The following is a 20,208-nucleotide window of genomic DNA, read 5'->3' on the forward strand; positions in this document are numbered from 1 at the left end:
CGAGACCCCCGTAGGTGACACCGAGACCCCCGTGGGTGGCACTGGGACCCCCCCCAGTGGCACCGAGACCCCCCAGGTGGCACCGAGACCCCGTAGGTGACACCGAGACCCCCGTGGGTGGCACTGGGACCCCCCCCCAGTGGCACCGAGACCCCCCCGGTGGCACCGAGACCCCTGTGGGTGACGCCGGGACCCCGTGGGTGACACCGGGACTCCCCCGTGACACTGAGACCCCCCCGGTGACACCGAGACCCCCGTGGGTGTCCCCGCGACCCCCCCGGTGCCCCCGGGACCCCCCGGTGCCGCCGAGGCTCCTCCCGGGGGCGGTCCCCGCCCCTGCCGCTGCCACCCGCGGGTGACAGAGCCACGCGCGGAGCCGGCACCGGCGACACGGGAGCGGCGGGGACGGGGACGGCGACACTTGGGGACACCCAGGGGTCACCCAGCAGACACCCCGCGACACCCCGGGGCCACCATGGGCCAGCGGGAGGCGACCCCCGCCCCGCCCGGCCACGTCCCGCCCGGAGCAGAGGTGAGACCCCCGCCATATCCCCGATGTCCCCCGATGTCCCCCGATGTCCCCCCGGTGTCCCGCTGTCCCCCTGATGTCCTCCGATGTCCCTCATTGTCCCTCGATGTGTCTCGATGTCCCTCGATGTCCCCTGATGTGCCTCATTGTCCCCCGATGTCCCCCATTGTCCCCAAATATCCCTTGATGTCCCTCGATGTCCCGTCCCCGCTGTCCCCAATGTCCCCCCCGTCCCCAATGTCCCCACTGTCCCCAATGTCCCCACTGTCCCCTCGCTGTCCCCACTGTCCCCACTGTCCCCACTGTCCCCTCGCTGTCCCCACTGTCCCCACTGTCCCCAATGTCCCCACTGTCCCCGCTGTCCCCGCTGTCCCCACTGTCCCCAATGTCCCCTCGCTGTCCCCACTGTCCCCAATGTCCCCTCGCTGTCCCCAATGTCCCCGCTGTCCCCAATGTCCCCTCGCTGTCCCCTCCCTGTCCCCACTGTCCCCTCCCTGTCCCCACTGTCCCCACTGTCCCCAATGTCCCCTCGCTGTCCGCACTGTCCCCACTGTCCCCAATGTCCCCACTGTCCCCACTGTCCCCAATGTCCCCGCTGTCCCCAATGTCCCCTCGCTGTCCCCACTGTCCCCACTGTCCCCTCGCTGTCCCCACTGTCCCCACTGTCCCCAATGTCCCCACTGTCCCCACTGTCCCCAATGTCCCCACTGTCCCCTCGCTGTCCCCAATGTCCCCGCTGTCCCCAATGTCCCCTCGCTGTCCCCAATGTCCCCACTGTCCCCACTGTCCCCACTGTCCCCACTGTCCCCAATGTCCCCACTGTCCCCTCGCTGTCCCCAATGTCCCCGCTGTCCCCGCTGTCCCCACTGTCCCCACTGTCCCCAATGTCCCCTCGCTGTCCCCAATGTCCCTGCTGTCCCCACTGTCCCCACTGTCCCCTCGCTGTCCCCAATGTCCCCACTGTCCCCACTGTCCCCACTGTCCCCTCGCTGTCCCCACTGTCCCCACTGTCCCCAATGTCCCCTCGCTGTCCCCACTGTCCCCTCGCTGTCCCCAATGTCCCCAATGTCCCCAATGTCCCCTCGCTGTCCCCACTGTCCCCAATGTCCCCTCGCTGTCCCCACTGTCCCCAATGTCCCCTCGCTGTCCCCAATGTCCCCGCTGTCCCCAGGAGCGCTCCGCCCGCGCCACCGTGGTCGCCTGGCGCCAGTACCGCCAGGCCTGCGAGCTGCACCTGCGCCTGGCCCCGCCCGCCCCAGGTGAGCGGCCGCACCTGCCCGGGGCCACCCCGAGGCTGGGGACACCCTGGGGACACCTTGGGGACAGCCCAGGTGACACCGCCACCCTCCCGCCAGGACCCGTCTGCAACCGCAGCTTCGACCTGTACGCGTGCTGGGGGGACGCTGTCCCCAACAGCACCGCCACCGTCCCCTGCCCCTGGTACCTGCCCTGGTACCACCGAGGTGAGGCCACCTGGGCAGCTGGGACACCTGGGAGGGATGGGGACACCTGGGAGGGTGGGACACCTGGGAGGGATGGGGACACCTGGGAGGGTGGGGACACCTGGGAGGGTGGGACACCTGGGAGGGTGGGGACGCCTGGGTGGGGACACCTGGGAGGGTGGGGACACCTGTCAGGGATGGGGACACCTGGGAGGGTGGGGACACCTGGGAGGGTGGGACACCTGGGAGGGATGGGGACACCTGGGAGGGTGGGACACCTGGGAGGGTGGGGACACCTGGGAGGGATGGGGACACCTGAGCAGGGATGGGGACACCTGGGAGGGTGGGGACACCTGGGCAGGGATGGGGACACCTGGGTGGGGACACCTGGGAGGGATGGGGACACCTGTCAGGGATGGGGACACCTGGGAGGGTGGGACACCTGGGAGGGATGGGGACACCTGGGAGGGTGGGGACACCTGGGAGGGTGGGGACACCTGGGGGGGTGGGGACACCTGGGAAGGGATGGGGACACCTGGGAGGGTGGGGACACCTGGGAGGGATGGAGACACCTGGCAGGGATGGGGACACCTGGGAAGGGATGGGGACACCCGGGAGGGATGGGGACACCTGGGAAAAGATGGGGACACCTGGGAGGGATGGGTACACCTGGGGGGGTGGGGACACCTGGGAGGGCAGGGACACCTGGGAGGGTGGGGACACCTGGGTGGGGACACCCGGGAGGGCAGGGACACCTGGCAGGGATGGGGACACCTGGGAGGGATGGGGACACCTGGGAGGGTGGGGACACCTGGGAAGAGATGGGGACACCCGGGAGGGATGGGGACACCTGGGAGGGATGGGGACATTGGGGACAGTGAGGGGACATCGGGGATGGCCGGGAAGGGACAGGGAGGGGACACCGGGGCCAGCGAGGGGACACTGGGGGCAGCCGGAGGGGACACCGGGGACAGCCAGGGGACACCGGGGACAGCCGGAGGTGCCACAGTGCAGGGCGGGGTGGTGGCGCGGCGCTGCGGCCCCGACGGGCGCTGGGAGAGCGACGAGAGCGGCCGGACCTGGCAGGACAATTCCCAGTGCGAGGACCTGGCGGAGACGGAGCCGCTGCAGGTGGGACAGGGGGGACAGCGAGGGGACAGAGGGGACAGAGGGGACAGGGAGGGGACAGAGGGGACAGGGAGGGGACAGAGGGGACAGAGGGGACAGGGAGGGGACAGAGGGGACAGGGAGGGGACAGAGGGGACAGAGGGGACAGAGGGGACAGGGAGGGGACAGAGGGGACAGAGGGGGGAGAGAGAGGGGACAGCGAGGGGACAGCGAGGGGACAGAGGGGACAGAGGGGACAGAGAGGGGACAGCGAGGGGACAGGGAGGGGACAGGGAGGGGACAGCGGGAGGGGACAGAGGGGACAGGGAGGGGACAGAGGGGACAGGGAGGGGACAGAGGGGGGAGAGAGGGGGGACAGCGAGGGGACAGAGGGGGGAGAGAGGGGGGACAGCGAGGGGACAGAGGGGACAGGGAGGGGACAGAGGGGACAGGGAGGGGACAGGGAGGGGACAGCGGGAGGGGACAGGGAGGGGACAGCGGGAGGGGACAGGGAGGGGACAGAGGGGGGAGAGAGAGGGGACAGGGACGCTGCATGGGACAGCGGGGGTGACACGGTTCGGTGACACGGCGGGGTGACACGGCGGGGTGACACCGCGTGGTGCCACGCGCCCGTGGCTGTCACACGCCGTGCCCCGCGCGTGTCACCCGCAGCGCAGCGTGACACCGGCGGTGACACCGGGTGGTGGCACCGGGTGGCGCCGGTGCCACGCGCTGTGCCCCGTGTGTGTCACCGCCGCTGTCGCGCTGTGCCCCGTGTCCCGTGTCCCCCGCCGTGTCCCTGATGTCCCCTGCTGTCCCCGTGCCGTGCCGTGTCCCCGTGTCACCCTCTCCCCCTGTCCCCGTGTCCCGCTGCCACCCTGTCCCTCTGTCCCCGTGTCCCTGTGTCCCCATGTCCACTCTGTCCCCGTGTCCCGCTGCCACCCTGTCCTCCTGTCCCTCTGTCCCCGTGTCCTTGTTTCCCCCGTGTCACCCGTGTCACCTGTCCCATGTGTCCTGTGTCCCGTGTCCCCATGTCCGTGTCCATGTCACGTGTGTCCGTGTCTGTGTTTGTGTCACGCATGTTCGTGTCCGTGTCACGCCTGTCCGTGTCCATGTCCCATGTCACCCGTGTCCCCTGTCCCGTGTCCCATGTCACCCGCGTCACACGTGTCCGCGTGCTGCGTGCCGGCGCGCAGCGGCAGCTGTGGCTGCTGGAGCAGTTCCGCCGGCTCTACACCGTGGGTTATTCGCTGTCGCTCGTGGCGCTGCTGGCGGCGCTGCTGCTGCTGCTGCTGCTCAGGTGAGCGCCGCACCTGGGACACCTGGGACAGGTGGGGATGTCACACCTGGGGACACCTGAGGACAGCTGGGACACACCTGGGACACCTGGGACACACCTGGGGACACCTGGGGACACCTGGGGGATGTCACACCTGGGGACACCTGAGGACAGCTAGGACACACCTGGGACACCTGGGACACACCTGGGGACACCTGGGGACACCTGGGGGATGTCACACCTGGGGACACCTGAGGACAGCTAGGACACACCTGGGACACCTGGGACACACCTGGGGACACCTGGGGACACCTGGGGGATGTCACACCTGGGGACACCTGAGGACAGCTGGGACACACCTGGGACACCTGGGACACACCTGGGGACACCTGCGGACACCTGGGGGATGTCACACCTGGGGACACCTGAGGACAGCTAGGACACACCTGGGACACCTGGGACACACCTGGGGACACCTGGGGACAGCTGGGGGATGTCACACCTGGGGACACCTGTGGACCACTGGGGACACACCTGGGGGATGTCACACCTGGGGACAGCTGGGGACATGGGGGGACACACCTGGGACACACCTGGGGACACACCTGGGGATGTCACACCTGGGGACACCTGTGGACCACTGGGGACACACCTGGGGGATGTCACATCTGGGGATGTCACACCTGGGACACACCTGGGACAGCTGGGGACACCTGGGGGTTGTCACGCCTGTGGAACGCCACACCACGGCGGTGTCCCCACATCACGCGTGTCCCGCGTGTCCCGCAGGCGCCTGCGCTGCACGCGGAACCTGCTCCACGCCAACCTGTTTGCGTCGTTCGCGCTGCGCGCCGGCGCCGTCCTGGCCCGCGACGCGCTGCTGCCCCGCGGCCACGGCCACGGCCACCCCCTGCTGCTGCTGCGCCGCCAGGTGCGCCGCGACACACGTGGGGACACGCGGGGACACGCGTGGGGACGGGGGGACACGAGGGGATGAGGGGGGACGCGTGTGGGGACACGCGTGGGACAGGGGGGACACGCGGTGGGGACGGGGGACACGCATGGGGGCAGCCACAGGGTGGGGGGACGCGCGTGGGACAGGAGGGACACGCGTGGTGGCAGGGGGAGACGCGTGGGGACAGGGGGACATGCGTGGGGGTGGCCACAGGGCGGGGGGACACCCGTGGGACATGATGGACACATGTGGGACGGGGGGACATGCGAGAGGACGGCCGAGGGGCAGGGGGACACATGCGGGGATGGGGGAACACGTGTGGGACACGGGGACACGCGTGGGGGCACACGTGGGGGCGGGGGGACACGTGTGGGGACAGACGGGGGACACGCGTGGGGCCCCGGGGGACACTCGTGGCGGGAGGGGACACGCGTGGAGCCCCGGGGGTCACGCTTGGGGCCCCGCGGGACACGCGTGCGGGCGCAGGCGGGCCCCGCGTGCCGCGTGGCGCAGAGCGTGGCGCAGTACTGCGTGGGCGCCAACTACGCGTGGGCCACGGCCGAGGGGCTGTTCCTGCTGCGGCTGCTGCGCGCGCGGCCCGCGCGGCGCCGCCTGCCCGCCTTCCTGCTGCTGGGCTGGGGTGAGACACGCCACGGTCATGTGTGTCACCGTGTCACGTGTGTCATTGTCACTGTGTCACATCCACCCGTGTCACTGTGGTACCTGTGTCACCCGTGCCTGCTCGCCTTCCTGCTGCTGGGCTGGGGTGAGACACGCGTGTCACCGTGTCACGTATGCTGTTGTCACACGTGTCACCCGTGTCATCCATTTCACCATGTCACTGCCACCCGTGTCACCCTGTCACCCGTGTCACCCTGTCACCCGTGTCACCCCCTGTGTCCCCCCTCCAGGTGTCCCCGTGCTCTTCGTGGTGCCCTGGGTGGTTCTGCGGCACCTGTACGACAACGAGGGGTGAGGCCACCGCCGGTGCCACCTGTCCCCAGTGTCCCCAGTGTCCCTCACCTGTCCCACCTGTCCCCAATGTTCTACCTGTCTCACCTGTCCCCAGTGTCCCCCATGTCCCCAATGTCCCTCACCTGTCCCTCAGGTGCTGGGAGCGCAATGACAAGGTGCAGGTGTGGTGGCTGATCCGCTGTCCCATCCTGGCGGCCGTGGTGGTGGGTGACATTGCGGGGGGGTGCCAGGTGTCCCCGCGGGTGTCCCCGCGGGTGTCCCCTCGGGTGTCACCTCGGGTGTCCCCTCCCCTCGGCCCAGGTGAACTTCGTGGTGTTCGTGCGCATCCTCCGCATCCTGGTGGCCAAGGTGCGCGCCCGGCAGGTGGCCCGCGGGGACGCGCGGCTCAGGTGGGGACACCTGGCACGGGTGGGGACATCGGGGGGGACACCTGGAGCGGGTGGGGACACCTGGAGCAGGTGGGGACATTGGGGGGGACACCTGGAGTGGGTGGGGACACCTGGCTCAAGTGTGTCCCTGTGCCCGGGGGTGTCCCCAAATCCCCCTGGGCGTGTCCCCAGGTGTGTCCCCTTACTCGGGGTGGTCCCCACGTGTCCCCGCGTGTCCCAGCCGTGTCGCCACGTGTCCCCACATGTTCCCATGTGTCCCATGCGTGTCCCGGCAGGCTGGCGCGCTCCACGCTGACGCTGATCCCGCTGCTGGGGGTGCACGAGGTGATTTTCGCCCTGGCCGGGGAGGGCGAGGCCGGCGCGGGGAAACTGAGGCAGGCGCGGCTCTGCCTGCACCTGCTGCTCACCTCGGTGCAGGTGAGGCCCACGCGGGACACGGGACACAGGGGACACGGGAGACACGTGGGACACAGGGACACCGGGACATGGGGGACACACGGGACACACAGGACACGGGGGACAACAGGACACGGGACACAGGACATGTGGGACACGGGACACGGTGGACACAGGACACGTGGGACACATGGGACACGGGGGACATGGGACACACGGGACACAGGGGATATGTGGGACACGTGGGACATGGGGACACACAGGACACACAGGACACGCAGGGACACGGGGAACATGCAGGACACGGGGGACACACGGGACATGGGACATGCAGGACACAGGAGACATGGGGGACACGCAGGACACGGGACATGTGGGACACACGGGACATGTGGGACATGCGGGACATGCCGGACACGTGGGACACGACTGGGACACGCAGGGACACGCGTGACCCCAAGCCCACCTGAAACTGTCCCCCAGGGGCTGGTGGTCAGCGTCCTGTACTGCTTCGCCAACAAGGAGGTGCGTGTGCGGCGGGGCCAGGGGTCTGTCCGACACGGGACACGCGTGGCGCGGGACACACGTGGCGCGGGACACGCGTGACACCCCACATGCCCCCGCAGGTGCAGGCCGAGGTGCGGCGGCGCTGGCGGCGCTGCCGGTTCGGGGCTGCCGGGGCCGCCCCCCGGGACCCCCCGAGACAGAGACGGCGGGCGGGGGGCGAGAGCGGCTGCTGAGGGGGCGGGGGCCACCTTTGGGTGCTGGGGGGCACCTGGGGGGTACCTGGGGGTCCTGGGGGGTACCTGGGGGGCACCTGGGGGTCCTGGGGGGTACCTGGGGGGCACCTGTGGGTGTTGGGGGGCACCTGGGAGGGCACCTTTGGGTGCTGGGGGGTACCTGGGGGGTACCTGGGGGTCCTGGGGAGCACCTGGGGATGCTGGGGGGCACCTGTGGGTATTGGGGGGGGAACCTGGGGGTCCTGGAGGGCACCTGGGAGTGTTGGGGGGCACCTGGGGGGGCACCTTTGGGTGCTGGGAGGTACCTGGGGGGTACCTGGGGGTCCTGGGGAGCACCTGGGTGTGTTGGGGGGCACCTGTGGGTGCTGGGGAGGGGCGATTCCTCAAGAGTTTTGGGTGTGGGATAGGGGGAGGGGGGGGTCTGGTTCAATTTGGGGTGAAACCCGGGGGATTTGGGGGTGGGGGGGGCACGGGGGTCGCCGGCTTTGTACCCTAAAAAAAAATAAACCACGTGACCCCCGGGGGCGCCGCCATTGTCTGTGTGTATGAACTACAACTCCCAGCACGCCCCGCGGCGCGGCGCCCGACGGCACGGGCGCGGACTACAGCTCCCGTGAGGCCCCGCGCGGGCGCAGGCGCGGAGCGCGGCGGGCCGCGGGCGCAGGCGCGGCGGGGCACCCCGGAAGCGGCCGGAGAGGCGGAGCGGCCGCGCCCGGCACGGCCCGGTGAGCGGGGGAGGGGCGGCGGCACCGGGTGGGGCCCGGCCGCCGCGGGAGGGGCGGGCCCGTGGGCGTGGGGGCCTCGCGGGGCGCTCCCCGGGGCGTGCGGGCCTGAGAGAGGCTTAACGGAGGGGACAGCGGGGGTCCTCAGGGGGGGATCCCGGGGCGCCCGGTGGCTCCGGCGGCGTCCCCGCGCTCCCGGAGCCCGTTAACGACCCCTCCCCACCGGACACCGGCGCCGCTTCTCCCCCCTCCCTCTCCAAAACCGGGGTTCCCCCCCCACTCCCCTCCCGGGGCCCACGCGGGACCGGGACCCGCCGGGCCACGCCCCCTCCCGGAGGCCCCGCCCCCGCGCGCCGCCGTCCATATATGGGCATGGCCCGAACGCCGCGCGCTGATTGGCCGCCCGCCATGGGGGGTGTGGCCTCTGCCGGGGGTGGGCGGGGCGTGAGGAGGGGCGGGGCGTAACGGGCCCGGGGGGCGGGGCTTGAGGCGCGCGTTTGGGGGGGGCGCAGCCCCACGATGTCCCCGAGGGTCCCCCCGGTGTCCCCGAGGGTCCTCCCGGTGTCACTGAGGGTCCCTCTGGTGTCCTCAAGTGTCTCCCCGGTGTCCCCAAGGGTCCCCTCGGTGTCACTGAGGGTCCCCCTGGTGTCCTTAAGCGTCCCCCAGTGTCCCCAGGCGTCCCCCTGGTGTCCCCAAAGGTCCTACCAGTGTCCCCAAGTGTCCTAGTGGTGTCCTCGAGGGTTCCCTGGTGTCCCCAGTCGTCCCCCTCAGTGTCCCCAAGCATCCCCCCAGTGTCCCCAAGGCTCTCCCTGGTGTCCCCGCGGTGTCCCTGAGCGTCCCCCTGGTGTCCCCGCGGTGTCCCTGAGCGTCCCCCGCGTATCCCCAAGGCTCTCCCCAGAGTCCCCGCAGTGTCCCCGAGTGTCCCCCCGGTGTCCCCGCGGTGTCCCCGAGCGTCCCCGCGGCCGTCAACGCCGTCTCTCCTCCCTGGCAGGCCCGGGCGGCCCCGGCGGCGTGGCCGTGCCATGCGGCGCTGCCGATGGAGCCCAACGCCTTCCCGCAGCTGCAGCTCTGGTGCCCGCGGCCCTTCGGCACCTTCTCGCAGAACAAACCATGCACCACCAGCACCGCCAGCACCGCCACTGCCCCGGCACCGCCGCGCAAACCCCCGAGCTGCTGCCCCACCGAAAACACCCCCCCGGAGCCCCCTGAGCCCGGCCCGGCGGCGCCGGCGGCCACCGAGGACGGGCGGGTGCTGCTGGACACGTGGTACGTCATCAAGCCGGGCAACACCAAGGAGAAGGTGGCGTTCTTCGTGGCACACCAGTGCGGCGCCGGCGGCCGTGCCAGCACCATGAAGGTCAAGGGCAACTGGGGCAGCGACAGCTCCAAGGCCAAGCGGCGCCGGCGCTGCCACGACCCCAAAACCGCGCCCGGCTGGGCCGCCGGCGCCGGGGATGCCGCCAAGGGCGCCGCCAAGGACGCTGAGGGCGCCGGCAGCGCGCCGGATCTGCTGTCGGTGGCGGAGATGGTGGCGCTGGTGGAGCGGCGCGCGGCGCTGGCGCTGCACGGCCTGCCGCGGCCCGGCGAGGCGCCGGCGCCGCTGGTGCTGCTGGAGGCGCCGGGCGGCCCCGAGTGCCGGCGCGTGGCGGCCGCCGTGGCGCAGTTCGAGTCGCAGCAGCGGCGAGAGCACGGCGCGGCGAGGCCCAACGGGTTGTGCCGCGCCGGCGGCACCGGTGCCGGCGGTGCCGATGAGTGCGGCGCGGCGGCGGCACCCGGCGAGGTGCGGATCGCCTTCCGCATCTCCAGCGGGTGCGAGCCCCGCGGCAGCACCACCGCTGCCGCCACCGCACCGGAGCGGCCGCGCTTGCCGGGCGCCAAGGACCAGATCACCTGCGACCTGTACCGGCTGGTGAGCCCGGCGCGCGCCGGCGTGGAGCTGCTGCTGGCCGCCAAGGGGGACAAGGACGGCACTGACGAGGCGGCGGCGGCGGCAGCGTCAACCGAGCCCGGCGGCGGCAGCGCCGAGAGCGCCGCGTCGGCGGCGTCGGCGCGGGACTGCGCGTCCGGCTTCCACGTGGACGTGGTGGTGACGGGCGTGGTGGACCAGTGCGTGTTCTTCGGCAAGGACAGCGCCAAGCAGGTGACGGAGGAGACGGTGCGGCTGCCGGACGAGCCGCCGCCGCCCGGACAGCTCTTCCTGCTGCCCGGCCGGCCCGAGGAGCCAGCGGGCGGCGCGGCGGCGCCGGGCCGGGCCGCGGCCGGGGACCCGGCGCTGTGCCGGCTGTACCGGCACGTGTCGCACGATTTCCTGGAGATCCGCTTCAAGATCCAGCGGCTGCTGGAGCCGCGGCAGTACATGCTGCTGCTGCCCGAGCACGTCATGGTGAAGATCTTCAGCTACCTGCCCACGCAGGCGCTGGCTGCCCTCAAGTGCTCGTGCCACTACTTCAAGCAGATCATCGAGACGTTCGGCGTGCAGGCCACGGACTCGCGCTGGAACCGGGACCCGCTGTACCGCGACGACCCCTGCAAGCAGTGCAAGAAGCGCTACGAGCGCGGGGACGTGTCGCTGTGCCGCTGGCACCCCAAGCCCTACCACCACGACCTGCCCTACGGCCGCTCCTACTGGATGTGCTGCCGCCGGCCGGACCGGGAGGCGCCGGGCTGCCGGACGGGGCTGCACGACAACAACTGGGTGCACCCGGCCGGCCGCAGGGAGGACGGCAGGTGAAGGACGGACGGATGGACGAACAGAGCAGGGAGCGGGGAAAGAGCCGCGGAGGGATTTGGGGAGGGGGAGAAAAGAAAAAATGAGGAATGGAAAGGTCCGGAGTGGAAGTGTGGAACGGGGATGATGTGGGGTGGAAGGGTGGGGTCGGGGGTGGCGGTGTCGCCGGCTGGGGTGGTGGCCACAAGGAGGGTGACATTCCCCTCCAGGATGGAGGACAATGGGGACAGTCCAGTGGCGATGTCACCGGCTGGGGTGGTGGCCACAGGGAGGGTGACATTCCCCTCCAGGATGGTGTCCCCATGAGGATCAACCCAGTGGCAATGTCCCCAGCTGGACTGGTGGCACCTGGGGGGTGACATTCCCCTCCAGGATGGTGTCCCCATGAGGATCAACCCAGTGGCAATGTCCCCAGCTGGACTGGTGGCACCTGGGGGGTGACATTCCCCTTCAGAGTGGTGTCCCCATGGAGGACAATGGGGACAGCCCAGTGTTGATGTCCCCAGTGGGGTTGGTGGCCACACGGGGGTGACATCCCACGTCCCTGTGTCCATCCCGTATCCGTGTGTCCATCCCGTGTCCCCCATTCCCCCCCGTGTCCCCGTGTCCATCCCGTGTCCCTGTGTCCATCCTGTGTCCCTGTATCCATCCCGTGTCCCCCTTTCCCCGCCGTGTCCCCGTGTCCATCCCGTGTACCTCTGTCCCCCCTTTTCCCCCCTCTGTTCCCCCCTTTCCCCCCTCTGTTCCCCCTTTTTCCCCCTTTGTCCCCCCCATTTTCCCCCCTTTTTCCCCCTCTGTCCCCCTGTCCCCTCCCGTCCCCGCGTCCGTCCTGTGTCACCCCCGTGGGCGTGGCCTCCTCAAGCCCCGCCCCCCGCCCAATCCCCGCGCTCCCCGTCTCCCGCGCGGCCCCGCCCCTCCCTGGCCCCGCCCCTCGCTCCCCATTGGCCCGGCCCGGCCCGCCCCCCGCAGGCCCCGCCCCCGCCATGCGCCCGGTGCCGGCCGGGCCGCGCCGCTCCCGGGCCGCGGGTTCGAGTCCGGCCGCGGCCCCGGGGCCGGTCCCGGGACCGGGCCCCTCCCGGCGGCTCCTCCCGCGGCCCCCGCGCCCGGCCCGGCCGCTGCTGCCGCTGCTGGCGCTGCTGGCGGCCGCCGCCGTGCTGTTCCTCGCCTGGCCCGGCGGGGAACGCGGAAATGCCGCCCCGGTGAGCGGGGGGGGGTGCGGGATTACCGGGGGGGTTAACGGGGGAGGAGGGGCGGTAACGGGACCCGCCCACCCACTACGGGACCCCCGGTGCTCCGGGATCCCGTCTGGGGCGGGGTCAAAGGATGCAGCGTGGATCGGAGACCCCAAAATCCACCCGGGACCCCCAAAATCCATCCGGGACCACCAAAACCGCTCCGGGACCTCCAAAATCCACCCGGGACCCCCAAAATCCACCCGGGACCCCCAAAATCCCCTCCAGGACCCCCAAAATCCCCTCCGGGATCCCCAAAATCTATCCGGGACCCCCCCAAACCGCTCCGTGACCCCCAAAATTTACCCAGGACCCCCAAAACTGCTCCGTGACCCCGAAATCCCCTCCGGGATCCTCAAAATCCATCCGGGACCCCGAAAATCCATCCTGGACTCCCCAAATTCCCTCCAGGACCCACCATAACCCCTCTGGGACCCCCCAAATTCCCCGCGGGGCCCCCAAACCACTCTGGGACCCCCACACCCCCCCAGGACCCCCGCTAACCCCTCCGGGACCCTCCAACCCTTCCCCAGGACCCCCCTAACCCCTTTGGGACCCCCCAACCCCCCCAGGACCCCCCAGATCCCCCGCGGGACCCCAGCCCCCTCTCGGAACACGCCCTGCGGACCCTCCTGGCCCAGCTGGACCCCGCCCGGCTCTGGGGGTCCCTCCTGCGGCCCCTCCTGCACGAGCGGCTCCCGGGGGGGCCTGGCAGCCGCGCTGCCCGCCAGGTGAGACCCCCGGCACCCCCAAAATACAGCCCGGGACCCCCCCGGGACCCCCAAATATACCCCGAGACCCACCCGGGACCCTAAAATACAGCCTGGGACTCCCCTGGGACCCCAAATTCTAGACTGGGACCCCCAAAATACAGCCTGGGACCCCCAAATATACCCCAAGACCCCCCTGGGACCCCCAAACTCCTTTCAGAGACCCCAGATCCCATTCGGAGCCACCCAAATCCCCCCATACCCCCTCAATCCCCCCCAAACCCCATTCAGAGCCACCCAAATCCCCACTAAAATCCCCCCAAACCCCTTTCAAGCCCCTCAAACCCTCCCAAAATCCTCTGAAGCCCCCCCAAATCTCCCCAAATCCCGTCCCTCGTGCCCCCCAGCACATCGTGTCCCAGCTGCGCTCGCTGGGCGCGCGCTGGCAGCTGGAGCTGGACGCCCAAAATCCCCCCCAAATCCCTCCGAAACCCCCTGAAACCCCCCCAGATCCCCCCCAAACCCCGTCCCTCGTCCCCCCCAGCACATCGTGTCCCAGCTGCGCTCGCTGGGCGCGCGCTGGCAGCTGGAGCTGGACGCCTTCGTGGCGCGCACGCCGCGGGGCGCGGTGCCCTTCAGCAGCGTGGTGGCCACGGCGGCGCCGGCGGCGGCGCGGCGCCTGGCGCTCGGCTGCCACTACGACACCAAGGCCCTGCCCGGGGACACCGACGCCTTCGTGGGCGCCACCGACGCCGCCGTGCCCTGCGCCCTGCTGCTGGAGCTGGCCGCCGCGCTGGACGGGCACCTGAGACAGAGGGAGGAGCAGGTGAGGGCACCTGGGGCACCTGGGGACAGGTGGGGGCACCTGGGGACAGGTGTGAACACGTGGGACAGATGTGCCAGAGGGGTGCCAGGTGTGTGCCAGGTGTAGCAGAGGTATGACAGGTGTGCCAGGTGCCCCAGGTGTGCCAGCTGTGCCCAGGTGTCACCCGTGTGTGCCCAGGCCCCCGCGCTGACGCTGCAGCTGCTGTTCCTGGACGGGGAGGGGTGTGCTGGGTGTCACACAGGTGTCACCCAGGTGCCCCAGGTGTTCCAGGTGTCACCCGTGTGTGCCCAGGCCCCCGCGCTGACGCTGCAGCTGCTGTTCCTGGACGGGGAGGGGTGTGCTGGGTGTCACACAGGTGTGCCAGGTGTCACACAGGTGTCACCCAGGTGCCCCAGGTGTTCCAGGTGTCACCCGTGTGTCCCCAGGCCCCCGCGCTGACGCTGCAGCTGCTGTTCCTGGACGGGGAGGAGGCGTTCGAGGCCTGGAGCGACAGCGACTCGCTCTACGGGGCGCGGCACCTGGCCGCCAAGATGGCGGCGCGGCCGCACCCCGCGGGGTCAGAGGTCACCGCCATGGTCAGTGACCCCCGTGGGGTCAGGGGTCAGCCGTGGGGTCAGGGGTCACCGCCATGGTCAGTGACCCCCGTGGGGTCAGGGGTCACTGCCATGGTCAGTGGCGTGGTGGGGACGCTGTCCCCATGGCCATGACCCTGTGTCCCCGTGTCCCCATGGCTGTGTCCCCACGGTGTCCCCACGCTGTCCCCTCTGTCCCCAGAGCCTGCTGGTGCTGCTGGACCTGCTGGGCGCCCCCGGCCCCGCCATCCACAGCCACTTCCCCCAGAGCCACCCCTGGTTCCTGCGGCTGGCGGCCATCGGTGTGCGGGGACAGTGGGGACGAGGAGGGGGACAATGGGCACGGGACAGGGACAGGGGACAATGGGGACGGGGATGGGGACAGGGAGGGGACAGGGACAGGGGATGGAGGGACAGGGACAGGGACAGGGGACAATGGGGATGGGGACAGAGGACAATGGGGACGGGGATGGGGACAGGGGGGACGGGGAGGGACGGGGGGACACGGGGGACAGGGGACAGGGGAGGGGACAGGGGACAATGGGGACGGGGATGGGAAGGACGGGGGGGACAGGGGAGGGGACAGTGGGGATGGGGACAGGGGGGACATGGGGACAGGGGAGGGACACAGGGACAGGGGGGACGGGGACAGCAGGGATGGGAAGGGGACAATGGGGACAGGGAAGGGACAGCGAGGGGTGACATTGGGACAGGGAGGGGACAGGGCTGGGGACACAGTGGAGGGGCAGGGACAGTGAGGGGACAATGGCGGGACGGGGACAGTGATGGCCTCATGTCCCTAATGTCCCCAATGTTCCCCATGTCCTCGATGTCCCCGTGTCCCCATGATATCCTCAATGTCCCCGTGTCGCCAACGTCCCCGATGTCCCCGTGTCCCCAATGTCCCCAATATCCCCGTGTCCCCAATGTCCCCAATGTCCCCAATGTCCCCCGTGTCCCCAATGTCCCCAATGTCCCCAATGTCCCTGTGTCCCCCGTGTCCCCGCAGAGCAGCGCCTGCGCCGCCTGGGTTTGCTGCACGCGGCGCCGCCGGAGCCGCCGTTCTTCCGCCTGGAGCCGGCGCCGGGGCCTGTCGAGGACGACCACGTGCCCTTCCTGCGGCGAGGTGGCTGTCCCCGCTGTCCCCAAACTGTCACCAGACTGTCCCCAGTGTCCCCAAACTGTCCCCAGTGTCCCCTGGGCTCCTCAGTGTCCCCCCGTGTCCCTGATGTCCCTCTGGGGTCTTTCTCTTCCTGCACTGAGGTGGCTGTCCCCAACTGTCCCAAAGTGTCCCCAGAGTCCCCTGGTCTCCTCAGTGTCCCCGATGTCCCCAATGTCCCCCCAATGTCCCCCAATGTCCCCTGAGGCTCCTCAGTGTCCCTGATGTCCCTGTCCCTGTCCCCAGGAGTGCCGGTGCTGCACCTGATCCCGACACCGTTCCCGCGGGTCTGGCACACGCCGGAGGACAACGAGGCCAACCTGCACCCCCCGACCGTGCAGGACCTGGCCAAGGTCCTGCTGGTCTTCGTGGCCGAGTTCCTGCAGCTCTGACCCCTCCGTCCCCAAAAAACACACCAGGGACACCCCAAAAACCACACAGAAACCCCAAAAAAACCCCAAAACCCCCAAATAAACCCCAAAAAACCCCCCAAAAACCCAAAAAACCCCCCCAAATAAACCCCAAGGTCCTGCTGGTCTTCGTGGCCGAGTTCCTGCAGCTCTGACCCCCCCCTCTGCCCAAAAAACACACCAGGGACACCCCCAAAACCCTACAAAAAACCCCAAAAACCTCAAAGAAACACGAAAACCCCAAAAAAATCCCAAAGAAAGCCCAAAACCACCGGAATTCCGTTTATTGCCTGGATTTGGGGCACACCTGGGGTCACACCTGAAGGGGGGAAAAAGGGGTTAAAGGGAGGGGCTTTGGGGGTCCTGGGGGGGATTTGGGGTCCCCGGGGGGGATCTGGGGGTCCCGGGGGTCTCACCCGCGTGGCCGAGGCTCTTTGGGGGCGCCGCTCCGGCCCGGGGGGGCTCAGCTGAGGGGTCCCCCCTGCGTCCGCCGGGGTCCTGCTGCCAAAACCTGCTGTGAGACCTCCCCCAAAAACCCCAAATCCTGCCCTGGAACCTACCGGGACCCCCCAAAAAATCCCCTTTGGAACTCACAGAGAGACCCCAAATTTCCCAAATTCCCCCCGAAACCTCACCTGCCCCCCCAGCACCTGTGGGCCACCGACAGCCCCACTGGGACAAACGTGGGACCCCCTAAATCCCAAACCCTGAACCCCAAAATGCCCAAATTCCCTCAAATCCCCCCAAAACCCTCACCTGCCGCCGCCGCGCCAGCGCCAGCCACAATACCAGCCCCGAACCCCAAACCCAGAACCCCAAATCCCCCAAATTCCCCCCAAAACCCTCCGAATCCCCCCAAATTCCCCCGAACCCTCACCTGCCGCCTCTGCGCCACCGCCAGCCCCACTGGGACAAACATGGGACCCCCTAAATCCCAAACCCTGAACCCCAAACCCCTCAAAAGCCTCCCAAAACCCCCCAAACCCCTCACCTGCCGCCGCGCCGCCGCCGCGCCAGCGCCAGCCCCAAAAACAGCCCAATAAAACCCTGAACCCCAAACCCCCCAAATCCCCCCCAAAGCCCCCCCAAACCCCTCACCTGCCGCCGCGCCGCCGCCGCGCCAGCGCCAGCCCCACGCCGGGCGCCAGCAGCAGCAGCGGCAGCGCCAGCCTCAATAACAGCCCCGAACCCCAAACCCTGAACCCCAAATCCCCCAAATCCCCCAAAACCCCCCAAATCCCCCCCAAACCCCTCACCTGCCGCCGCGCCGCCGCCGCGCCAGCGCCAGCCCCAAAAACAGCCCCGAACCCCAAACCCTGAACCCCAAACCCCCCAAAACCCCCCAAATCCCCCCCAAACCCCTCACCTGCCGCCGCGCCGCCTCCGCGCCAGCGCCAGCCCCACGCCGGGCGCCTGCAGCAGCAGCAGCAGCGCCAGCCCCAATAACAGCCCCGAACCCCAAACCCTGAACCCCAAATCCCCCAAAACCCACCAAATCCCCCCCAAACCCCCCAAACCCCTCACCTGCCGCCGCGCCGCCGCCGCGCCAGCGCCAGCCCCACGCCGGGCGCCAGCAGCAGCAGCGGCAGCGCCAGCCCCAATAACAGCCCTGAACCCCAAACCCTGAACCCCAAACCCCCCAAAACCCCCCAAATCCCCCCCAAACCCCTCACCTGCCGCCGCGCCGCCGCCGCGCCAGCGCCAGCCCCACGCCGGGCGCCAGCAGCAGCAGCGGCAGCGCGCAGAGCGCCAGCGGGGCGGCCCCGCGGCGCGGGCGGGGGTCGGCCGGGGCCGCCCGCACCTCGTCCCGGCAGCGCGGCCCCATGAAGCCGGGCGGGCAGGCGCACACGGGCCCCGAGAAGTGCGTGAAGCAGGTGCCGCCGTGCGCGCAGGGGTTGGGGGCGCACGCCCCGGCGCGGCGGCGGCAGCGCGGCCCCGCGAAGCCCAGCGTGCAGGAGCAGCTGAAGGCGTTGGCGCCGTCCCGGCAGGTGCCGCCGTGCGCGCACGGGTTGGGGCTGCAGTCGTCGGCGTCGTGCTGGCAGCGGCGGCCCGAGAAGCCGGGCGGGCAGCGGCACAGCGGCGCCGCGCCGCCCGGAGCGTCGTGGCACTGCCCACCTGGCGTGGGAGGGACAGGGGGTAGCAAGGGGGGAAAAATGGGGGGGAAAATGGGGGAAAAAGGGGGGAAATGGGGCGGAAAATGGGGGGGAAATGGGGGGGAAAATGGGGGGAAAATGGGGGGGAAATGGGGGGGAAAATAGGGGTAAAATGGGGGGAAATGGGGGGAGATGTGGGGTTAAAAAGGGGGAAAATAGGGGGAAAGGTGGAATAAAATAGGGGGGAAAGGGGGGAAATGAGGGATAAAATGGGGGGAAATGGGGGAAAAACAGGGAAATGTGGGGTAAAATGGGGGGGAAAAGGGAGGGAAAACGGAGGAAATGTGTTAAAAGGGGGAAATCGGGGGAAATGTGGGGTTAAAAAGGGGGAAAAATGGGGGAAATGTGGGATAAAATGGGGGTTTTTTTAGGTTTTTGGGGGTTTTTTTTGAGGGGGCTTTTTTGTTTTTTTGGGGGGGTTTGTGGGGTGGGGTTTGGGGTTTTTTGGGTTTTTGGGGTCTCACCGTTCAGGCAGTAGTGCAGGGGGCAGTGATCTTTGGGGTGTTCTGGGGGATTTTTTGGGGTGTTTTTTGGTATTTTTTGGGGTCTCACCGTTGAGGCAGTAGTGCGGGTCGCAGCGATCCGCCCGGCGCTCGCAGTTGGAGCCGCGGAAGCCGGGCGGGCAGCGGCAGCTGTACCCGGGGCTCCCGGGGGGGCTCCCGGGGGTCCCGGCCCGGGGGTCGGGGGCGCAGGCGCCGCCGTTGAAGCACGGCCCGAGGGCGCAGGGCGAGGGGGGCACCTCCGGGAGGGGGTACGGGACCCCCGGGAGGGGCTCCGGGACCACCGGGATGGGGTTGGGGACCCCCGGGATGGGCTCTGGGACCCCTGGGAGGGGGTACGGGACCACCGGGATGGGCTCCGGGACCACCGGGATGGGCTCCGGGACCACTGGGGGGGGATCCGGGGCCACCGGGAGGGGGTTGGGGACCCCCGGGACAGGCTCCGGGACCCCCAGGACGGGCTCTGGGGCCACTGGGAGGGGATCCAAGACCTCTGAGACCCCCAGGATGGGGTTGGGGACCCCCGGAACGGGCTCCGAGACCACCGGGAGAGGCTCCGGGGCCACCGGGAGGGGATCCAAGACCTCCGAGACCCCCGGGCGCAGCTCCGAGAGCCCCGGGAGAGGCTCCGGGACCCCCGAGGGATGATCTGACATCCCCGGGAGGGGATCCGCCAGCACCGGCAGCGGCTGCGGGACCCTCGGGAGGGGCTCCGGTGCCCCCCGAAGCTGCTCCGGGAGCCCCGGCGGCGGCTCCGGGACCGGGAGGCGCTGTCGCGGCGGCGGCGAGGACGGGGACGGGGCTGCCGGTGTCGCCACCGGGGCCACCGGGGGGTCCGGGGCCACCTCCGGGGCCACCGGAGCCGCGGCCGGTGCTTCCACGGCCGTCACCGGTGTCGCCGCTGGAGCCGCCGGTGCCGCCAGGCTGTCGCAGCCGCTCCCGGGGCCCTGCGGGGACAGCGCCGTTACCGGGGCTGGGGGTCCCGGGGGGTACCGGGAAGGTCCCAGGGGAGTTCTGGGGGTCCCGGGGAAGGTCCCGGGGGTCGCACTCACCGAGCAGCCGCCGCCGCCGCCGCCGCAGGCGCTGGGGGGGGCACAGGGACCCCGACACCCCCCTGGGGAAACAGAGGGTGTCAGGGGGACCCCGAACCCCCCTGGGGAGACAGAGGGGGTCAGGGGGACCCCGAACCCCCCTGGGGGGACCCCAACCCCCCCGGGGGGACAGAGCGGGGGGCTCAGAGACCCCGAACCCCGCGGGGGGGTCCCGGGGTGGGGGGCTCAGGTTTGTATTTCGGGGGGGGGGACTCACCGGGGGCGCAGCAGTGGCTCCAGCAGCGTCGGGGGGCGCAGGGGGGGCGGGGGGCGCGGGGGGGGGAGGGGCAGCG

At 70.1% G+C, this 20,208-nt stretch overlaps 4 protein-coding genes and 1 long non-coding RNA gene across 5 annotated transcripts; 3 read left to right on the forward strand and 2 right to left on the reverse strand.

The window, feature by feature from the left end:
• The first annotated feature begins 224 nt into the window (after positions 1 to 224).
• LOC110478787 (gastric inhibitory polypeptide receptor) lies at positions 225 to 8,163 on the forward strand. The gene is made up of 12 exons (XM_085564745.1): positions 225 to 532; positions 1,701 to 1,992; positions 2,981 to 3,102; positions 4,275 to 4,378; positions 5,147 to 5,288; positions 5,799 to 5,952; positions 6,224 to 6,284; positions 6,421 to 6,490; positions 6,588 to 6,676; positions 6,952 to 7,093; positions 7,556 to 7,597; positions 7,699 to 8,163. Exons 1-12 carry the CDS (start codon positions 476 to 478, stop codon positions 7,810 to 7,812), a joined length of 1,389 nt encoding a protein of 462 aa, XP_085420871.1. The 5' UTR covers positions 225 to 475; the 3' UTR covers positions 7,813 to 8,163.
• Positions 8,164 to 8,468: 305 nt separating this feature from the next.
• Positions 8,469 to 11,358, forward strand: FBXO46 (F-box protein 46). The gene is made up of 2 exons (XM_021545657.3): positions 8,469 to 8,537; positions 9,526 to 11,358. The coding sequence occupies exon 2, from the start codon at positions 9,571 to 9,573 to the stop codon at positions 11,263 to 11,265; it is 1,695 nt and encodes a 564-aa protein (XP_021401332.3). The 5' UTR covers positions 8,469 to 8,537; positions 9,526 to 9,570; the 3' UTR covers positions 11,266 to 11,358.
• Positions 11,359 to 12,245: 887 nt separating this feature from the next.
• QPCTL (glutaminyl-peptide cyclotransferase like) lies at positions 12,246 to 16,448 on the forward strand. Its single transcript, XM_085564742.1, has 7 exons — positions 12,246 to 12,461; positions 13,067 to 13,225; positions 13,749 to 14,030; positions 14,456 to 14,605; positions 14,805 to 14,904; positions 15,612 to 15,728; positions 16,008 to 16,448. The coding sequence occupies exons 1-7, from the start codon at positions 12,246 to 12,248 to the stop codon at positions 16,151 to 16,153; spliced, it is 1,170 nt and encodes a 389-aa protein (XP_085420868.1). The 3' UTR covers positions 16,154 to 16,448.
• Positions 16,439 to 17,270, reverse strand: LOC146764427 (uncharacterized). Its single transcript, XR_014950856.1, has 2 exons — positions 16,588 to 17,270; positions 16,439 to 16,490 (listed from the first exon to the last, which is right to left on the reverse strand). It is a non-coding gene; the product is annotated as an uncharacterized LOC146764427 (long non-coding RNA).
• A 246-nt stretch (positions 17,271 to 17,516) lies between these two features.
• Positions 17,517 to 19,597, reverse strand: DLL3 (delta like canonical Notch ligand 3). Its single transcript, XM_085564743.1, has 2 exons — positions 18,877 to 19,597; positions 17,517 to 18,286 (listed from the first exon to the last, which is right to left on the reverse strand). Exons 1-2 carry the CDS (start codon positions 19,478 to 19,480, stop codon positions 17,841 to 17,843), a joined length of 1,050 nt encoding a protein of 349 aa, XP_085420869.1. The 5' UTR covers positions 19,481 to 19,597; the 3' UTR covers positions 17,517 to 17,840.
• Positions 19,598 to 20,208: the final 611 nt, after the last annotated feature.

The sequence above is a fragment of the Lonchura striata genome, chromosome 34 (assembly GCF_050655825.1).
Source record: "Lonchura striata isolate lonStrDom1 chromosome 34, ASM5065582v1, whole genome shotgun sequence".
Lineage (NCBI taxonomy): Eukaryota > Metazoa > Chordata > Aves > Passeriformes > Estrildidae > Lonchura > Lonchura striata.

Coding starts and splice junctions, on each gene's coding strand:
- LOC110478787 (XM_085564745.1), top strand. CDS start 476: ATGGGCCAGCGGGAGGCGACCCCCGCCCCGCCCGGCCACGTCCCGCCC. Junction 533..1,700: donor ACGTCCCGCCCGGAGCAGAG/GTGAGACCCCCG, acceptor CGCTGTCCCCAG/GAGCGCTCCGCCCGCGCCAC. Junction 3,103..4,274: donor CGGAGACGGAGCCGCTGCAG/GTGGGACAGGGG, acceptor GCCGGCGCGCAG/CGGCAGCTGTGGCTGCTGGA.
- DLL3 (XM_085564743.1), bottom strand. CDS start 19,480: ATGTCAGATCATCCCTCGGGGGTCCCGGAGCCTCTCCCGGGGCTCTCG. Junction 18,287..18,876: donor CCCGCACTACTGCCTCAACG/GTGAGACCCCAA, acceptor CTCCCACGCCAG/GTGGGCAGTGCCACGACGCT.
- QPCTL (XM_085564742.1), top strand. CDS start 12,246: ATGCGCCCGGTGCCGGCCGGGCCGCGCCGCTCCCGGGCCGCGGGTTCG. Junction 14,905..15,611: donor CCTGCGGCTGGCGGCCATCG/GTGTGCGGGGAC, acceptor GTGTCCCCGCAG/AGCAGCGCCTGCGCCGCCTG. Junction 15,729..16,007: donor CGTGCCCTTCCTGCGGCGAG/GTGGCTGTCCCC, acceptor CCCTGTCCCCAG/GAGTGCCGGTGCTGCACCTG.
- FBXO46 (XM_021545657.3), top strand. CDS start 9,571: ATGGAGCCCAACGCCTTCCCGCAGCTGCAGCTCTGGTGCCCGCGGCCC.